Source organism: Dermacentor variabilis, chromosome 4 (genome assembly GCF_050947875.1).
Source record: "Dermacentor variabilis isolate Ectoservices chromosome 4, ASM5094787v1, whole genome shotgun sequence".
Classification (NCBI taxonomy): domain Eukaryota; kingdom Metazoa; phylum Arthropoda; class Arachnida; order Ixodida; family Ixodidae; genus Dermacentor; species Dermacentor variabilis.
In genome coordinates this window covers 43,329,314-43,345,151 of record NC_134571.1, presented here as the reverse complement: position 1 = coordinate 43,345,151, position 15,838 = coordinate 43,329,314, and the positions used below count along the sequence as shown (strand labels likewise).

The 15,838-nt window shown below is 43.4% G+C and overlaps 2 protein-coding genes across 4 annotated transcripts in view; one reads left to right on the top strand and one right to left on the bottom strand.

Moving 5' to 3' along the window:
* The first annotated feature begins 140 nt into the window (after nt 1–140).
* On the top strand, nt 141–9,842 carry LOC142579023 (AN1-type zinc finger protein 2A-like). The gene is made up of 7 exons (XM_075688807.1): nt 141–457; nt 655–697; nt 1,150–1,333; nt 2,023–2,168; nt 6,340–6,522; nt 7,998–8,034; nt 9,351–9,842. Exons 1-7 carry the CDS (start codon nt 403–405, stop codon nt 9,381–9,383), a joined length of 681 nt encoding a protein of 226 aa, XP_075544922.1. The 5' UTR covers nt 141–402; the 3' UTR covers nt 9,384–9,842.
* Nucleotides 9,791–15,838, bottom strand: part of LOC142579020 (uncharacterized) — a 445,280-nt gene continuing 439,232 nt past the window's right edge. For all 3 annotated transcript variants that reach the window (XM_075688799.1, XM_075688798.1, XM_075688800.1), the window contains one exon: nt 9,791–14,073. In XM_075688799.1, coding sequence (XP_075544914.1) covers nt 13,276–14,073 — 798 coding nt within the window. In that variant the 3' untranslated portion in view covers nt 9,791–13,275. The remainder of the gene's footprint in view (nt 14,074–15,838) is intronic.

Below are 15,838 nucleotides of genomic sequence, written 5' to 3'. Positions count from 1 at the left end.
ATTCGTTCTGTGATATATCTATAACATTACAAAGTTATTTCAACTTAGATGCTTTTGTAAATGACTGTGGTGATCTAATTGTGAACATATTGGTGGCCAGTGATTAAATCGCTAAATAGCAGCGCTGCAATCGCTCAATCATGACGCTGCCAGCGTTGCGGACGCTTCCGCAATGGCAGCGATGTGTGCAGTTTCGCAGTATGACTAGTATGACTCATTGATAAGTTTTGCGAGGCGAACGATAACTTCCTTGGAGAGGGGCGATGAGACAGCAGAGAGCTGTACGATCCGCAGGTAGTGTGGTGCAACTAGGCTTTCGCTCTCAAGAGTGAAGATCAGTGGTGGCATTAAGGTCTGCTAAAGTGCTTGTACATCAGCGAGTGTCAAACATTACGATTGAGGATGGAGTTTCCAGAGTTAGGACAGCATTGCTCTGAGAGCTCCTGCAAGAGGCTAGGTAAGTGAATATGTTCCTCAGCTGATGTTTGTGCGCGAATAGGGGTCGCAAGCTGGACGTGAGTTGCACGAACTTTCGATGCGATGCCAAGTTGTTTTTGTATTGTATCCAAGCTTTCGTTTCTAAGGTTGCGCATTTACCCTATCGCGAGCTCGTCGCAGTCTAGTTGAGTAGCTGTCGTATTTTTTTTCTTTCAGATTTTCTGCCAGTGAAGTGCGACGCCTGCAGACAGATTTACTGGTAAGTTTCGAGCAAAAACAATAAGCGGTATTAGTGCTCGCTGGGTGACCTCAGGTGCGCTGCAGTTCTAAGCGCGAAGGCCTACCGAAGCTCGTTGCTGCCATTCCGCGTGCGTAGTCAAGCGTTGGTTGGACCATTATGTTCTTGACAGTTCGCAGTTGTCATGAAGTGTTCTGCTCTCTCGGTTTCTAGAGCATTCGTTAAAACGTCAGCATGATGTTTTCTTGCGTCACTGCTTTTCTGCCTAGTTCATTGTGGCATATGGCCAAAAATACAAAAATAAAATAAACACACACAGTAGGATTCGGCTCTACCGTTACTTGCTTTTTGGCATCGCGGTGCTGCAGGGGCTTTACACCAGGCTTTTGTTACAGAACAGTGCTAAAATTGAACAGTAGCTTATTTTTTTGGGCAATGTCTGACGTTGCCTTTTGGGATTAATTCGTTTGCAGCAAGGACCACTTCCAGTACCAAAATCACAGCTGTACCGTTGGCCTTAGCAAAGATGTCCAGGTGCCTGTGTGTCCGCTCTGTAATAGCCCAGTACCGAGCAAGCGAGGTGACCTACCTGATGTAGCTGTAAGCAGCCATATTGACCGTGACTGTCAGTCTGATCCGGCACAAGCAAAGCGCAAGGTACGTATTTCAAACACACATGCTCCTGTTTATAGAGTCAAAGGGCTGAGGCCAATATGTATTTGCTTGAGCTGTGGTTCCTGGGTTAGTGACCCCTGACCAAGTGTTCTTGGTGCTTTTATGGTCTGAGAAATGGACATGTCAGTGTTGACATTAAATTTCACCTTTACTTGCTTGCTGTCCTTTTGTGTAGGCACCACACATCATTTCTCTCGGAAACTTCAACCACAAGTGTGACATCTCTTAGCCATGAGCAATTTTCATAGTTAAGAGTTGCTCCTCACAAATAGAGAAAAAATAACTGCAAAAGCCAGCCAGCCTACTTTAAGTGGTGCGCGTGTAACAGTTCGTTGTAGCGTTTCCTTCCATGCACATGCAAGAATTTCCACAGGCTAAAAAGGAATGAACGAGACATACTTCAGCATTCTATGAACTGATCTAGGATTGTTAAAGAATTGCGATGTCTGACGTCGCTTCCTGATATCCTTTGCTGAAAGGTACCACTGAGCGGTGACAAAATACTTTGAAATTGACAATGTGACAAATGTTCAAACCGTTCCTATACCACACAGTATGTGACTGACAGCATGAAGGAACTCAGTTACTGCTAGAACTTCTTACACATTACTTTGCTACTGTTTTTTTTTTCTTTTTGTAATCAAAGGCTTTCTTGACCATTTGCCTTGCAGGCATATGTCAATCGTTGCTCCATGAAGGGTTGCAAGCAGAAAGAACTGATTCCTCTGAAGTGCACACATTGCAGCCTCAACCACTGTTTGAAGCACAGATTTCCAGATGACCATAACTGCACAGGAAAGGGAATGTCCCCCTCAGGGTAAGTAAGCGTTATACTGTGAGAATTGTGTCAGCTGCGTAAACTTCGCTAACATTGTGTGTAAAATGGGCCACCTAGGCCAATGTTTCTTTTTTTTTTTCACACTACATTTTACAGTTAAACAGCAGCTGGTAAGAGAAAAAACCTTTTTTTTTTTTTTTTTCTGTGACCTGCCCGCTGTACTATGCATGCACTTTCCTTTTCAACATGGAGACAAATGCCATGTTTTGTGGCATTTTATTCTGTATTTATTTCACTACCTGAAGATGTCTCTGGCCACAGCAAATAGGTGTTGTGTGCCTAAATCAGCATTCTACTAGGCAGAACTATGGGACAAGAGATCCACCTTTGGCAGGACCTAATGCGGTGACATTTAAAGTTGGTACCCGTATATGGCAAGGCAGCCGACTAATTTGATTTGGACACAGCAGTCGCACTCATTGTGTATTGCTTTGTTTCCTGTCATCCTGCTGTTCCTTTCTCTGCCTCTCCCGATTGCCCAATTCCAAGGCCGGAGATGTGGTGTAGTGACATTTCCTTCTTGCCACTTAACCCTTCCCTGCGAGTTCTTTTGTTGGGTGCAAGCTAAACATGAACACGTGTTTTCATCCTAGATACTGGCTGACCTTACATATAGTTGGCTACGATAGGTCTTTGGTCATTGGCGTTGCAAGGTGGGCTTGTTGCTATGTCTTGCTACAGTACAATGCAGTGCACACAATAATAGGCTGTGGAGAGAAAATGTAGCATTCATACATGGTACTGTGTAAGTCTGTCTGTCTTGCGCACTGAACTAGTGTGCATTATGCTTTAGTACTCTAGTAATGTTTGGTTACAGTTATGAGCGCACCTGTTTTTTGGGAAGTAAATTTAACTATGCCCCCTGCCTGTATTTGAACGAACACTGAATGTTGATTTGGTAAAGTTGTTTGCATGTGGCGCTGTTTTAATAATTATTCCTATTCCACGGTAGAAAATAAGAACAGCTACAGAATGCATCAACATATACTTGCGTAAATACTTTCCCTCGTGTAATCTTTATTTTACAAGGTCTTCTCCATGGGCTTTACTTCAAGGCCCTAAGCAGGAGTGGGCAGTGAGACAGTGTGTCTCCAAATCAACAAAACAATGGTTATTGTTCGCTCTGAACAGCTTAGAAGAGCAACTAACATGCCAGGACAACTTATGATATGCCTGTCCACTTTTCTTTATTTTCTCTCACAGTGAAAGGTTGGCTGCACTATGCCTTTGTTTCAGAATTGACAGAGCTCGCTCCTTGCTTTCTTCTTGGATGCTGACTTTCCGAAGAATCTGTTGCCATCGCGTAAGGATTATTGGGTCTGCCGTTATTCACTCATACCTGACTCGGCCACAACTTCACTTCAGCTTAAGGGGTGGGGGAGATGTGGCAGCCCATTTGTCACAGCAGCTACTTATTTTATGGCTTGTCTCTGTGACTTTTCGCACGATTACTTTTTGCATATCTCAAATCCAGACTTGGAAACAGCTTCAATTGTTAAAGGTGGCACCAAAGCTTTGCTTTTGATCTCCTTAGCATATCTGCCAACCTATCCGAATTTCCTGTAGAGCTTATAATTTGGTCTCATTTTGTGATTTTACGAATGTTATGTCAAGTTATACGAAAGATAAAATCTGTTGATGGAGTTGAGTCTGATAAAATCTCGTCTGGTTGGGAAGTATCATGAAGGAAACAGAGCAGATGCCGACAAAAGTGAATAAGTTATCTTAAAGAAACGTCACAATTTTGAAGAGAACACTGGAGATTGTGAACAAAATGCCGGTGTGAGGCCTAAATGTTTTAGAATTCTTTATCTTGGTTGTTGTCAGTTCTTTTCTATGCTATAAAATCAGTTCTACAATATAGTTTTCAACGTGTTGAAAGATGAGGCGATGCAAGTTTGCCGAAAAAAAATTTATCCCAAAAAGAAATTGGGATAGTGCCTATGCCAGAAGAACTTCACTCTGGCCTAGTTTGTGTTTACTGCATATCATATTGACCGCAAATGTTTGTGTTCTTTCCCTCTGTCCCTGTCTTTATTTGCGGTCAATATGATATGCCTATGCCAGCCCTCTTGTGAATGTGCAGGGTGCTTTTCAATGCCTGCGTCATGGCCCCAGAACGGCTGTCTAACCTCCTTTCTTTTCCTCCTCTGCCTCTGCCTAACACTCCAAGACATTCATGATGGGTATTAGAGGTTATCGTTAGCATTCCTGTGCATGGCTCACCCCATATACAGGGATGCTAATTATCTTTAATAAAGCATGTACGTATCTCGCAAGAAGAGCAAATAGACAAAAAGAAGTGCGTGCTATTTCTTTCTCACATCTGCAGGATCTCTTACTGAATTTTAAGGTTGACAGGCTCGCAGTTTTAATAATTTTCTTCTAAGATGGCCTGCAGAGTTGTGGTAGAGTAATTCCATTTCCTTGTTCCCTTGTTTCACTGAAATGATCAACTAATCAGTGTGAAAGGCTGGCACGTGACTTTGGCTAGTCAAGGTCGATTGCCAAGAATAGTTGCATTCGAAAGCGAAAAGAATAAAAAACGTAAACATAGGGCAGGATTGGCGCAGCCAGTGAGTGTGTGGTCAGCTCTCGTTACATAACATGTCCTTATTGTGATCAAAGTATTGGTTAATTTGAATTTCAGCATAAAAGAATAGGTGATGTCTGTGTTGTGTGATGGCAATGGAAACAAACTTTGAAGGCCATGCTTCTTTTGTACTACAGGCGCTGGAAAAATGTGATAGTCATGTTTTGAGCACCACCTGTACACAAATTGCTTGGTTCTGTTGGATTTTTCTGTGGAGTGTGGTACATCCTCTGTGGCTTTTTAACTTTCAGCAGCTAGTAATTCCCTTGCAAAGCAGAACCTATGAGATAACTGGTGCAAGGTGGCTCCTTCATTCACATTTTTCTTCCCAACTAATTCACTTAATTCAGAGAGGTAAAAGAAATGTTGCAATGTTTCTGTGAGGACAGTGTAACAGTCTAGATATGGTCAGCCCTTGCCTCTAGTCTCACATGAGTATCCAACGTGTTGCCAACTCAAATAAATGAGAAATGTTGTAGTGGCCATCGCTCTTTTGGTGACATTTTTGTCTTCACTGCTTCAGTGATCTGGGCTGCCACAGGTGTGCTCCCACATGGTTGTGTTACGCTGGTTTACTGTCCAATCACTATCTTTAATAGGTTGAAATGATTTGAAACCAGCATTAAAAACCAGCTGCACAAACTGGGAATTGGACAATAAACCACCTTGACTAGTCAGGTATTTTCACTAGTAAGTGGACACTAAAGAAGAAACTGAGAACCAGATTAGGCAGATAAAGTCTCCTAAGTTTGTTCTTGTTTGGCAGAAAGGGTTAATTACTTGGCTTGAATTGGCATGAAAGGCAATTAAGATGACATGAGCGACAAACTTTCATTTTTGAATTTGGTACTCCAACTTTGATGCCTGCGATGTTTTTGATGTCAGCATGACATGGATTTCACCACGCTTTAACATCTTGACCATTTTCATGCAGTAAATGTTTCCGAAGGCCACCAACTTCAGCCTTGCATACATTTCAATGTAATTTTTATTGCCAAGCAAATAACCAAAGCCAAGCAGAATATAAAAATCTGTGACATCACGAAAGGCAGGCATAGGAACTTTGAGGCGGAATCGCCATGCTTATGTTTTTGCATTGTTTCTAGCTTGCCAAGTCTCCATTGGCAGAAATTGGTATCCCTGAATGGTAATGTGCATTTTAGTGTAAGCTTAAATTTCTATTTAGGGCCCTTTAAATGGACACCAAAGAAAATTAAGCTAAGCTGTATTAGCTGTGCTTTCGTAGTAGCAAAGCTGTTGCAATACTTTCGAGACCCATGATGTAACACTAGCATACTGGCACCAAGGTTCTTGCACATTTCAAAAAAGGAAAGTTTGACCTTTGTTTTCTCCACTAGCAATTGCCCCTTTCCTGTCAGATGAGTGAGTTTAAAGCAAATACTTCACCAGTCATAACTGATTTAGCATTTTTGTCTGGTGTGCCACTAATGAGCAGCCCTCCCATGCCTTTCGTCCAGCTCAAGGCAACTCTGCTTCAGGTAGAGTACTGCTCGGATGACCATCCCCAAAACCGCATGCTTTTCTTGTGCCCCATAGTGCTGCCGCAGTGGCCAGACTTCAGCAGAAAGCCTCCAGCCCTGTGGTCAAACGAGTGGCCGCAGCATCTACGTGCGGAGCACAAAGCCAGCGAGCTAGTGTGTCTCACCTGCAGACAGAAGATGAAGCCTTGGCATGGGCTCTGCAGCAGTCTCTATATGAAGCGGAACTTCAGGGCCACAGGTGAGCCCGGGTGTTTCATCCCGGAAGCCATGAATGAGAAGCCGGGGAACCAAGAGGCCCGATTTTTGCTTGTCACAATCTTAAGAAGCCAACAGACAAAGAAAACAAGGCAAGACTAGGGCAAATTACTTGTTTTCATTGAAATGTGGAAATCATAAATAAATGGAAAGAAAGTGTATGGAAAACAACTTGCTGCAGGTGGGATCTCAACCCACATCTTTGCATTACGCATGTGATGCATTTCTTGTGTATTATATGTGTGCTACACTAGACCTGGTAGTGTTAGTCAGTGCCACAATTCAGTTATGGCGGCAGATACAGACAATCCTTTCTACAGCAGGCATCATGTATGTGAACTTAGGAGAAGGCAACTAGCTAATGAACGTGAATGAAACCTAACAGCATCAAAGCTGCTGTAGTTGAGACCCTTGCTATTTAATGAACGGAAAGAGGAACTGAGGGGCCTGTTTTGCTACCACGTGAAACCAAGGAAAGCATACGGCAAAGTACTTGTTTTACTGGAACTGCAGAAAAGATAGTTCAATGTGACGCCTTCGGTAGAAGGGATGTTTCACATCTGGTGCCATGGCCACGAGTTGTGGTGCTGACCAACGCTCCCAGGTCTAGATATAGTGCTGATACAGCACGCAAGAAAGTGGATGCAAAATTAGCGTCGCAGTAGGTAATCAGTAAGAGCAACGAATGTGTAATGTGAAGACATGGGTTCAAATCCCACCTGCAGCAAGTAGCCTTTTTCTCTACTTTCATTTCCTTATACCTTGTTATTTTTACATTTCAATTAAGAACGAGTAATTCACTCTATGCTTTCCTTGCTTTTGTTGCCTGTTGGGTTCACGTGATTGTGATGCTAGACACCAGTGACATGGCCGATTACACCGTAGAGGAAAAATTTTTTCCTCGCATGGGGCTTGAAGGCAAGGAAAAGGCACAAATGGTAGTTTTCTTGTGTGCGTGCCATCTGTAAGTGGGTTGCTCCCTGTTACTTTCTTTTGCACCTAACTGCAGAAGATGGAATTGTTAATGAAAGAGGCATGCAAGCTTGGACTTAGCTGTTGTAATTTCATCGTGGGGCAGCATCAGTTAATCCTCCAGCTTATGGAATGCAGTATTTACATACATGCCCAAATTTTAATTTGGTATGCCACGACTGACTTGACAAAATGCCTTGTGGCAAAATTCAATTATACAATTGGGGCATAATGTTTCTGTGCCACTTCTACCTTTAATATATATTTTTTTCGTGGACCTTCTAGTCAGGCATGTACCCTTAATTCTGCGTGTGGCATTTTTCTTCCAATAAAGATGTTTTCATGTTCTTGTGAGCATATCTACCAGTAATAGTTTATTTTAGTGCCAGAAATGCAATCCAAAGCATATAATTTTTGGCAGGAAGTGTTTTGAACAGTGTTACATTTGTAATTTATTCTAATTTATCACTGTGTGCTTTGTTGCAGCACTGACGAACATGGACGGCGGAGAAGGACATCAAGGGTAAGCATGTCAGAAATAAGCTGTCTTGCTTAAGGGTAAAATTTAATGCTAAAAATTTTAGTTTTTGAGAATTACAAGTACAGCAAATAAGGTGCCTACTTCCAGCAGATATTTATTAAAAGCCTCTCTGAAAGGGTAACAATATATACAAAGGAAAAAACAAAAAACAAATAGCAGGACAACCATAACAGAAGTAGTCATGTTGCCTGTCTTGGTTTTCGTTTTAGATTTTTTTTGCGTATTCTATACTATGTTTGTTGTAAAAGAGGGCCCTGTAACATTTTTTAAGGCCACCACTTTTACTCTAGGCATTTTCCTAGCATGTAAAAAAAACTAATGGCAAAGTGAATTATGGCAATTAATGCATTCAAACCACGGTCATAGGTCACAGAAACTTCCGACGTACAGTAAACTCTTGTTAACTTGAACTTGGATATTGTTTTTTTTTTTTTCGCAGTGTTTGCAACATCATGCGAACGTAAATTGCACATTACGCCTTGAACCAACAATTAATAGTGCACTCATTGATGACACGTCCGTCGCGTGAAATGCACATAATCGCCGCATCGTGATGCTGCTATTGGTGCTGCCCAACAGCCTTTTCTCAGGGGTGTTCCAGGGCCTTGTTAAAGGGCTCCTCATGAGGTCTGGCCATACTGAGCTGACAAGCGCAGAGTATACAATGCGCGCTGACGATCGTGTCTGCAAAGTATTACATCGCTACGTGCCCCAGAAAGATCTGAAATTTTCAAACCAATTGCCGTTTTTCCTTCTCCTCGCGGCCGCCGCACTCCAAGCCGGACGGTGATGTAGTCGTGCCCCGCCGTCTATGTAGTTGTGTTCGCAGTGTGACAGTGTGAGGGGCCCTTTAAAAAGCTTTAAGTAAATATTGTATTAAATTCAGTGCCTTGTTTTTACGCCGTTGCGGTGGCTGTGTGCTGCCGAGCAAGCGGTCGCAGGCTTGATTCCCGGCTGTGGTTGAAATCCGTAGCCTGCAATCCGGTGTCCCCCACAACCGAAACCCCAGACTCTAGTTTTAGACCTTGTTTGTTGTAGGTGACCTCTTTTGCTGCATTGTCACATCAAGCGCCATCTTGCAAATAGGCGACGTTAATTCATGAATGGACATCATTTCTCAATAGTGACCCATGCCTGGGGTATTGATGGGCTATGCTTGAAAGATTACATGATGCACAGCTGTCACACTCGCGTAAATATGCCTTATTATTGGCCTAAAACTAACAAGCTGACCATTTGATTGTACAATGCACCCAAATTAAATTTTACTCCCTCTCTTTTTATCCACTCTTTCACAGCAAAAGTCTGACAAGAGCTGCTTCGTCTCCTAGTCGACATGCACATGCCTCGTCGACATGCAGTGTGGCCACCGCTGCACCCTCCGTCCAGTGGCCTCAATATTCTGCACTTGTTGGGCTCTGAAAAATTGTGTGCCTTTCGCCACTCTTATTTTTATTGCTTTTCTTTCCTCAGCAGATTGCTGGACATTCCCATTTATCTTTGCTATATATTAATGGCATATTTGACTGGTCATTTTGAGAGCACCCTGGCAGTACTGATAAGGTTGAGTAAGACAGCCTTAATTGAGAACAAGTAGGTTGAATACCATGTAATTGGGCTTCATTATCACCGTGTCAAGCCACTTGTTTGCCATCATACACAGCCATTAGAGCTTTGCCAGGTGGGTCCGAAATTACCAGTCGAACATGGCATAAGTTACCACACTCCAAGAGAGCCATCTTTGTTTTTAAAAGTCTTTATTATTGAAATAAAAAGCTGAATGTATCTTCCATGTGTGTCACATTTTTTTTTGTATGTGTGTGTGTTTGTCCCAGCTCCTATTTTTCGTTTTTTTTTGTTATTGTACATGTGGGATTGACATGAGCAACTTCCATTCAACAACATTGTTAAAAAAATGCTGGTGTCATGGTCCTTGCATGTAACGATGCAAGGGCCCTGGGCTTATTTTGTTCATCTTATCTGGTACATGCAAATGACAGCTTTTTAACAAACATATAACTACACAAGAGAAAAATACATCTTATTACAACAGCAACGTCTCTCTCTCTTTGTATTTGTGAGATATACTGTGAATCATTCTCAATGCAGCACTGCAATGACCAGCCAGCTCTTGGTAATGTGCTTTATTGCTACAACTCCCCACACCAACCGAGCTTAATGAGAATGTGGAATTATCGATGCTCCTATAGTCTTTTTTTTTTTTTCCCAACTGTTGAGATTCTGTGATGGTGTCGTGTATTGCTGGCCTTGCACGAAAACGCCCCTTAAAAGCACGAGCATCGGTCCACATTTAAAATTGCACGTCAGAAAAATTGCACCACAACAAAAGAAACAAGAAGAGTGTATAACACGCAGGAAGAACTCTTCCATTCGACGTGCAATATGCCGTTTAAATGCTCTGTTATAACATTTTCTTGAAAATGAGCCAGCTGAACTACAGTAACAACAAATATATCTAGAAATTCTGGCACAAACGTAAAACTTGGGCATTCAACAATACATTCCACTGAGAAGGTATATCAGCAGAACTATTTGTTTCTTGCGAGCACTCTTTTTGTGAAAAGAAGAGAAAACATCTAGTAAGGTCTTTTTTTTTTTTTTCAATATCAGCCATGATGCACACGAGATGAGCAGTAAAAAGTGCCCAGGATGCTGCTTGAGGGTTTGTTAGTACCTATGATGTTTTCTGTGCCTCAACCAAAAGTTTGTGTGATTTTGTTATACATTACAGAACTTTAGTTTCTTTAATATTGTCAGATAATATTGGACCACATTCATACAGCCATAAGAATAGTGGCATTGCAAGCTCCATGATTGGGAGCAAGGGCTTGAGCAAAAAATAGAAAATTTGTGAAATATGTTGGAAGAAAATGTGCACGCTCATACGAGCTCTTTGCCCACATGTTTCACCAAATTGCCATTTTTCCTTTACTGCTCGACAACAGTTCTTGCCTTGAGCCCAACCTTGTAAGCCTATTCCAGCAGTTCCAGAATTAAGTGATTGAACATTCACCAAGGGTGTGTGGTCAGCCATTCAACTTGCAGTAATATTCAACTCTTGGCTACTTAGAACACTGGTTCATTATTTCGCTCTTTTGAATGTACATGCCTCCACAGATTTGAAAGAACTGAACAAGCTAGTGCTTAACTGACATATCGGCAGCAGAGCGGAAGCTTTGATTGCTTAATGAAATCAACTGAGATGCAGGCCGTCAGAACTGAAATTGTCCACCTGCATGCATTTCCTTTTTCTATAAAAGCTATCTCAAGAAATCGCATTGCTGAGACGCTTTTTCTTTCATCTTGTGACCACCATGGCTGCAGACATGTTGGAAAAACTTTGTACGACGTTGACAGCCCTATTTTCTAAATCTGCAACACTCAAGAGATACATATCGTACACGTGTATGAATGTGTGTCGGCTGACACGTTTTTCAAGGCAACTCTGTGAGATAGTGGACAGTCAAACAAAAAAAGCTTGGACATCCCAGTCTTAATATACTCGTGAAAAATAAAAAAAAATAAAGAAGCGTGAGTATCATTTATGGTTCCCTTTTATGATCTCCCTATGTTGTAGTCCTGTGCTGAATCCTACAAATTTACAGCCACTAAAAAGGAAAAAGAATAACAGCATGTGCAACAGACAGCAGCACACGCCGGCCAACAATTGTCGTGTTACCTTGCTGACAAATGGAAAGCGTACAGGCTTTAGAGTGCACAGATTTTAGAGCTGCAGCAGCGATCGGAAGATGTCTGTGGGCTGTATACTATGCAGTTTTCAACAGTAATTTCACACTTGCATTGTGCAACATCAAGCATTGTGCCTGACTGCAAAGCAGAACATTCGTTGATGTTTAAATGCTTCTGGTGGTGCTTGCACAACGTGTCAGCTGGAATGAATGCACCAGATTCCAATTTAGGGCATTGAAAGTCCTGTTGGAATGTGTGTGCAGTGGTCTACAAAAGTAACTGTTAATAAACCAACACGGAAGCATTTGGGGTTTACGAGATGGTAAATGCTTAGCATCCTTAACATGAAGACGACACCTCTTTTATTCCTGATGCACTCAACAAATACATTACGGCATATTGAAAAGTGGAAAAGCTCTCAAGTACTGTATTAAGTGGTAATGTGAATGGATATTGCATGAAGCTTATGTTTTACACTAACGGTGTGCGAGGTGTTAGCTTGTACTGTATTTCCCTACGTTAATTATATGATATAAAAACTAAGCAGATGGTTACCTGCCTGCTGAATGATTACGAAGCTTACACCCAATTCCACAGCTCCAACCAATAGGGAATATCTTGCCCTTGAAGATGTCTTTTAGTACAGCCTCAAGAATTTACGCATGCTGATATCACCCGAACGCTACTGCATAGCTCTGTTAAAACTGCATCAGGCACAGAATTTGACCCATGGATTTGAATGCTTACCAATCTCACAGCATTGAAGAAACTACTTATTTTGCAAGTTGTGAAGTGTGGGACTCCTTGATGGCTTCAGTCTAAGCTGAACACCAACCCACTTCCGTTTAGAGAATGCTTACAACAGTACCGCAAAAGCTTGGTGAGGAATTTGCGCTCACTCTTCATTAAAAAATACATGATGGCTGCCAAAATAAGAACAACTTGGTGTTGGGAACAAGCCATATACAATCTGTGTGCTCCCCAACAACGCCAATCATTGGGCTCACAAAAGTGCACAGCGTCCTGTATGACATTCCTGAGCACTGCGACCCACAGTTGCACCTTGTTCCTGTAAAGCCCACTGACTGTATTTTTTATGAAACACGGCGCACCTTGTATGGAGGCACACTTTATCTGCCCAAGCGAGATCTGCTTGCACCAGAAGACCAAAATGAGCTGATTGATGGACTATATTTTGGTCCCTATGGGCCATGTGAGGGAAAAAGAAAGCTTAAAGCAGGATGTGCTAGCACCACTGTTGCAACGTTTCCTCACCACGAAAGGAAAACGTCAGGGCAGCGTTGGCCAATGCAGACGTGTTAGCAGGTTTAGAGCTCTTGCTCTTCAACCTTTCGTTTTCTTCCAGCTTATTCTGTGGCTATCGTAAATGCAGTTGTGAGAAAGCGCCCCAATGTGAAAACGGCTCTAGGCCATTCAAGTGGGCTGATAGCGGAGAAAGGAAGCAGCCTCAGGCAAGGGAAAGAAAGGGCAACAACAAAGAGGGAGGCCACATTAGGAGCTGTCCAGTGAGCGAAGAGTCCGCATGAGTGCTGTCAGTGTTGAGGCCAGGTCTGTTGCTTGGTGCATGAGTGAACCCACGGTGGCACCATCGACCGCCCCGGTGGCACGTGCGTATGCCACCGCCACTGCTTTGACTTGTTCGACCAGGGACGCCCAGGCTGGGCCGGAGAGGGCCAGCTGCTCAGCAGCTGCACACATGCTATCCAGTAGCGACATACACGCGGCCAGCTGCGCGGTCACTTGCTCAGAGTTCTCGCTTGCACTGCGCACAAACACCTTGGAAGCAGTCACAAACTGACGCGACTTGGCAAGCAGGGCCTCCCTAGCGTGCCTGTCACTAGCTGAGGTAGCAACGTCGCCTCGAGCGTCCCCGGCCTTGAGAGCGTTTTCGAGCCGTAGCACCATTCCGCAAACCTCCTCCTGTGCGCGCTTGAAAAGAGAGTCTGCTGCAGGCTGCTTTGAGCTGCCGGCATCGTCTGCAGCCTGACATCTGGGGCAGGCTACCGACGGGCTGCCTGAACCAAGCGGAGAGCAGGTGCAGCCGTTGATTCCATTCAGGAGACAGGCAGCACTGCTAGATTCTGAGTGGAGAGAGCTGCTGCGCTGGTGATAGCGCCCATGTGAGCTGCTGCTTAAATGGCGGCCACCGGCCCGGCCAACGGATCCAGTGCGCAGTGACCCTGCCCTCCGTGTGGCCAGTGGACTCGAAGAAGGGTGGGGGCTGGCCGATCCAGAGCGTGCAAAGCCAGCCTGGTCCAAACTGCCTGGCAGTGGCTGCTTTGGCTGATCCTGGAGAAACAAAAAAGGTACCAACAATAGTGCTGTTGATCTACAATGAAAAAAAAAGATTATGTGGATCCCACGTGCTGTGGAAATTGATGTAAGCGAAGCTTTCTGTGCTGTTTGCCTTGATTAACAATAATTGGCAATGATGTAGATGGTAAATGTTTAATTTCTTCAATGTTTAGTCCACTACGAGAGTGGTGAGTTGATGTTAAACGTTACCTTGCATGCACCACTGTTGTTTGTCTGTGTAGTGCACAGAATACAGAGGGAGAAGTGTTTGCTTGAGGTGTTGTGTGCCATTGTTCATAACCTACGAGAGTATTGAGCAATATCAATGTCTCACATGGCACATTTCATCGTGGCAGAAGTGTCAGCAGAATTATGCGGCCGTACGTGCCAAAACCACAATTGGATTGTGAGGCACACCGTAGTGGAAAACTCTGGATTAATTTTGACACCGTGGTGTTCTTTAATGTGCACCTAGCAGAAATAGCAGAAACGTACAGTACCGCACCTTCAGTTTGCCCACAACTTCTGTCGCATCTATAGTGTTGCATCTATATGCGAAGAGTGGCAAGGCTGTTATTCACTTGTTTTGTGACTGCGCCAGTTCTACCCATTCTCTGCCTCCTTTTTTCTGCCCGCTCTCTACCATTATATCTACCTCTCCTCAGGACTTGCATATTACCAGAAGGGTAAGTAGTGCAGTTTCTGAAATTATTTTGCTGGGCGGTGACGGATAATTACAGCTGTCAAGAGGCTAATGTGATGATGCTGAGGCAGCTCCAGAGGGTATTGTGCACATGTGATGCGATGGAAGGGTGCAGACGAGTTTCTCACATTGCCTTTTCTCTCTGCCATGCTCCTTCCATCTATATCAATGCTCTGAAGCACCCCCAAACATGGCGTGCAAGGCAGCAGCAGCAGCAGCTGCAGTGAAAAAGTCAAAGGAAGAGGCAAAGAAAGCTTCACTTTAAAATGACAATGACACAAGCACAGACCTACGATGAAGAACTAGGGGCCTGTTTCTTAGCACATTTACCAGCTGTACAAACAGGCCATGATTCTATCCCTACGATACCTTATTGGCTGCTTAGCTGTTATCTTCCAAGATGGCAAACCAACTCATCATCATCATCATCATCATCATCATCATCATTACCATCATCCTCTTTTATGTCCACTGCAGGACGAAGGCCTCTCTCCCTGTGTTCTCCAATCACCCCTGTCCTGCACCAACCGATTCCAACTAGTGCCCGTAAATTTCCTAATTTCATCGCCCCACCTAGTCTTCTGCCGTCCTCGAGTGCACTTCCCTCCTCTTGGAACTCATTCTGTAACCCAATGGTCCACCAGTTACCTAACCTACACATTACACGACCTGCCCAGCTTCATTTTTTTCTCTTTATGTCAATTAGAATATCAACTATACTCATTTGCTCTCTGACCCAAACTGCTCTCTTTCTGTCTCTTAACGTTATGCCTAGCATTCTTGGTTCTATTGCTGTTTGTGTGGTCCTTAACTTATTCTCAAGCTTCTTTGTCGGTCTCCAGGTCTCTGCTCCATATGTCAGCACCGGTGAAATGCACCAATTGTGTACCTTCCTTTTCAATGATAACGGTAAGCTTCCAGTCAGAAACTCTCGATGTCTGCCATACGCGATCCAACCCATTTTTATTCTTCTGTGAATTTCCTTCTCATGATCAGGGTTCCCTGTGATTAATTGACCTAAATGAACGTACTCCTTCACAAACTCTAGAGGCTGAC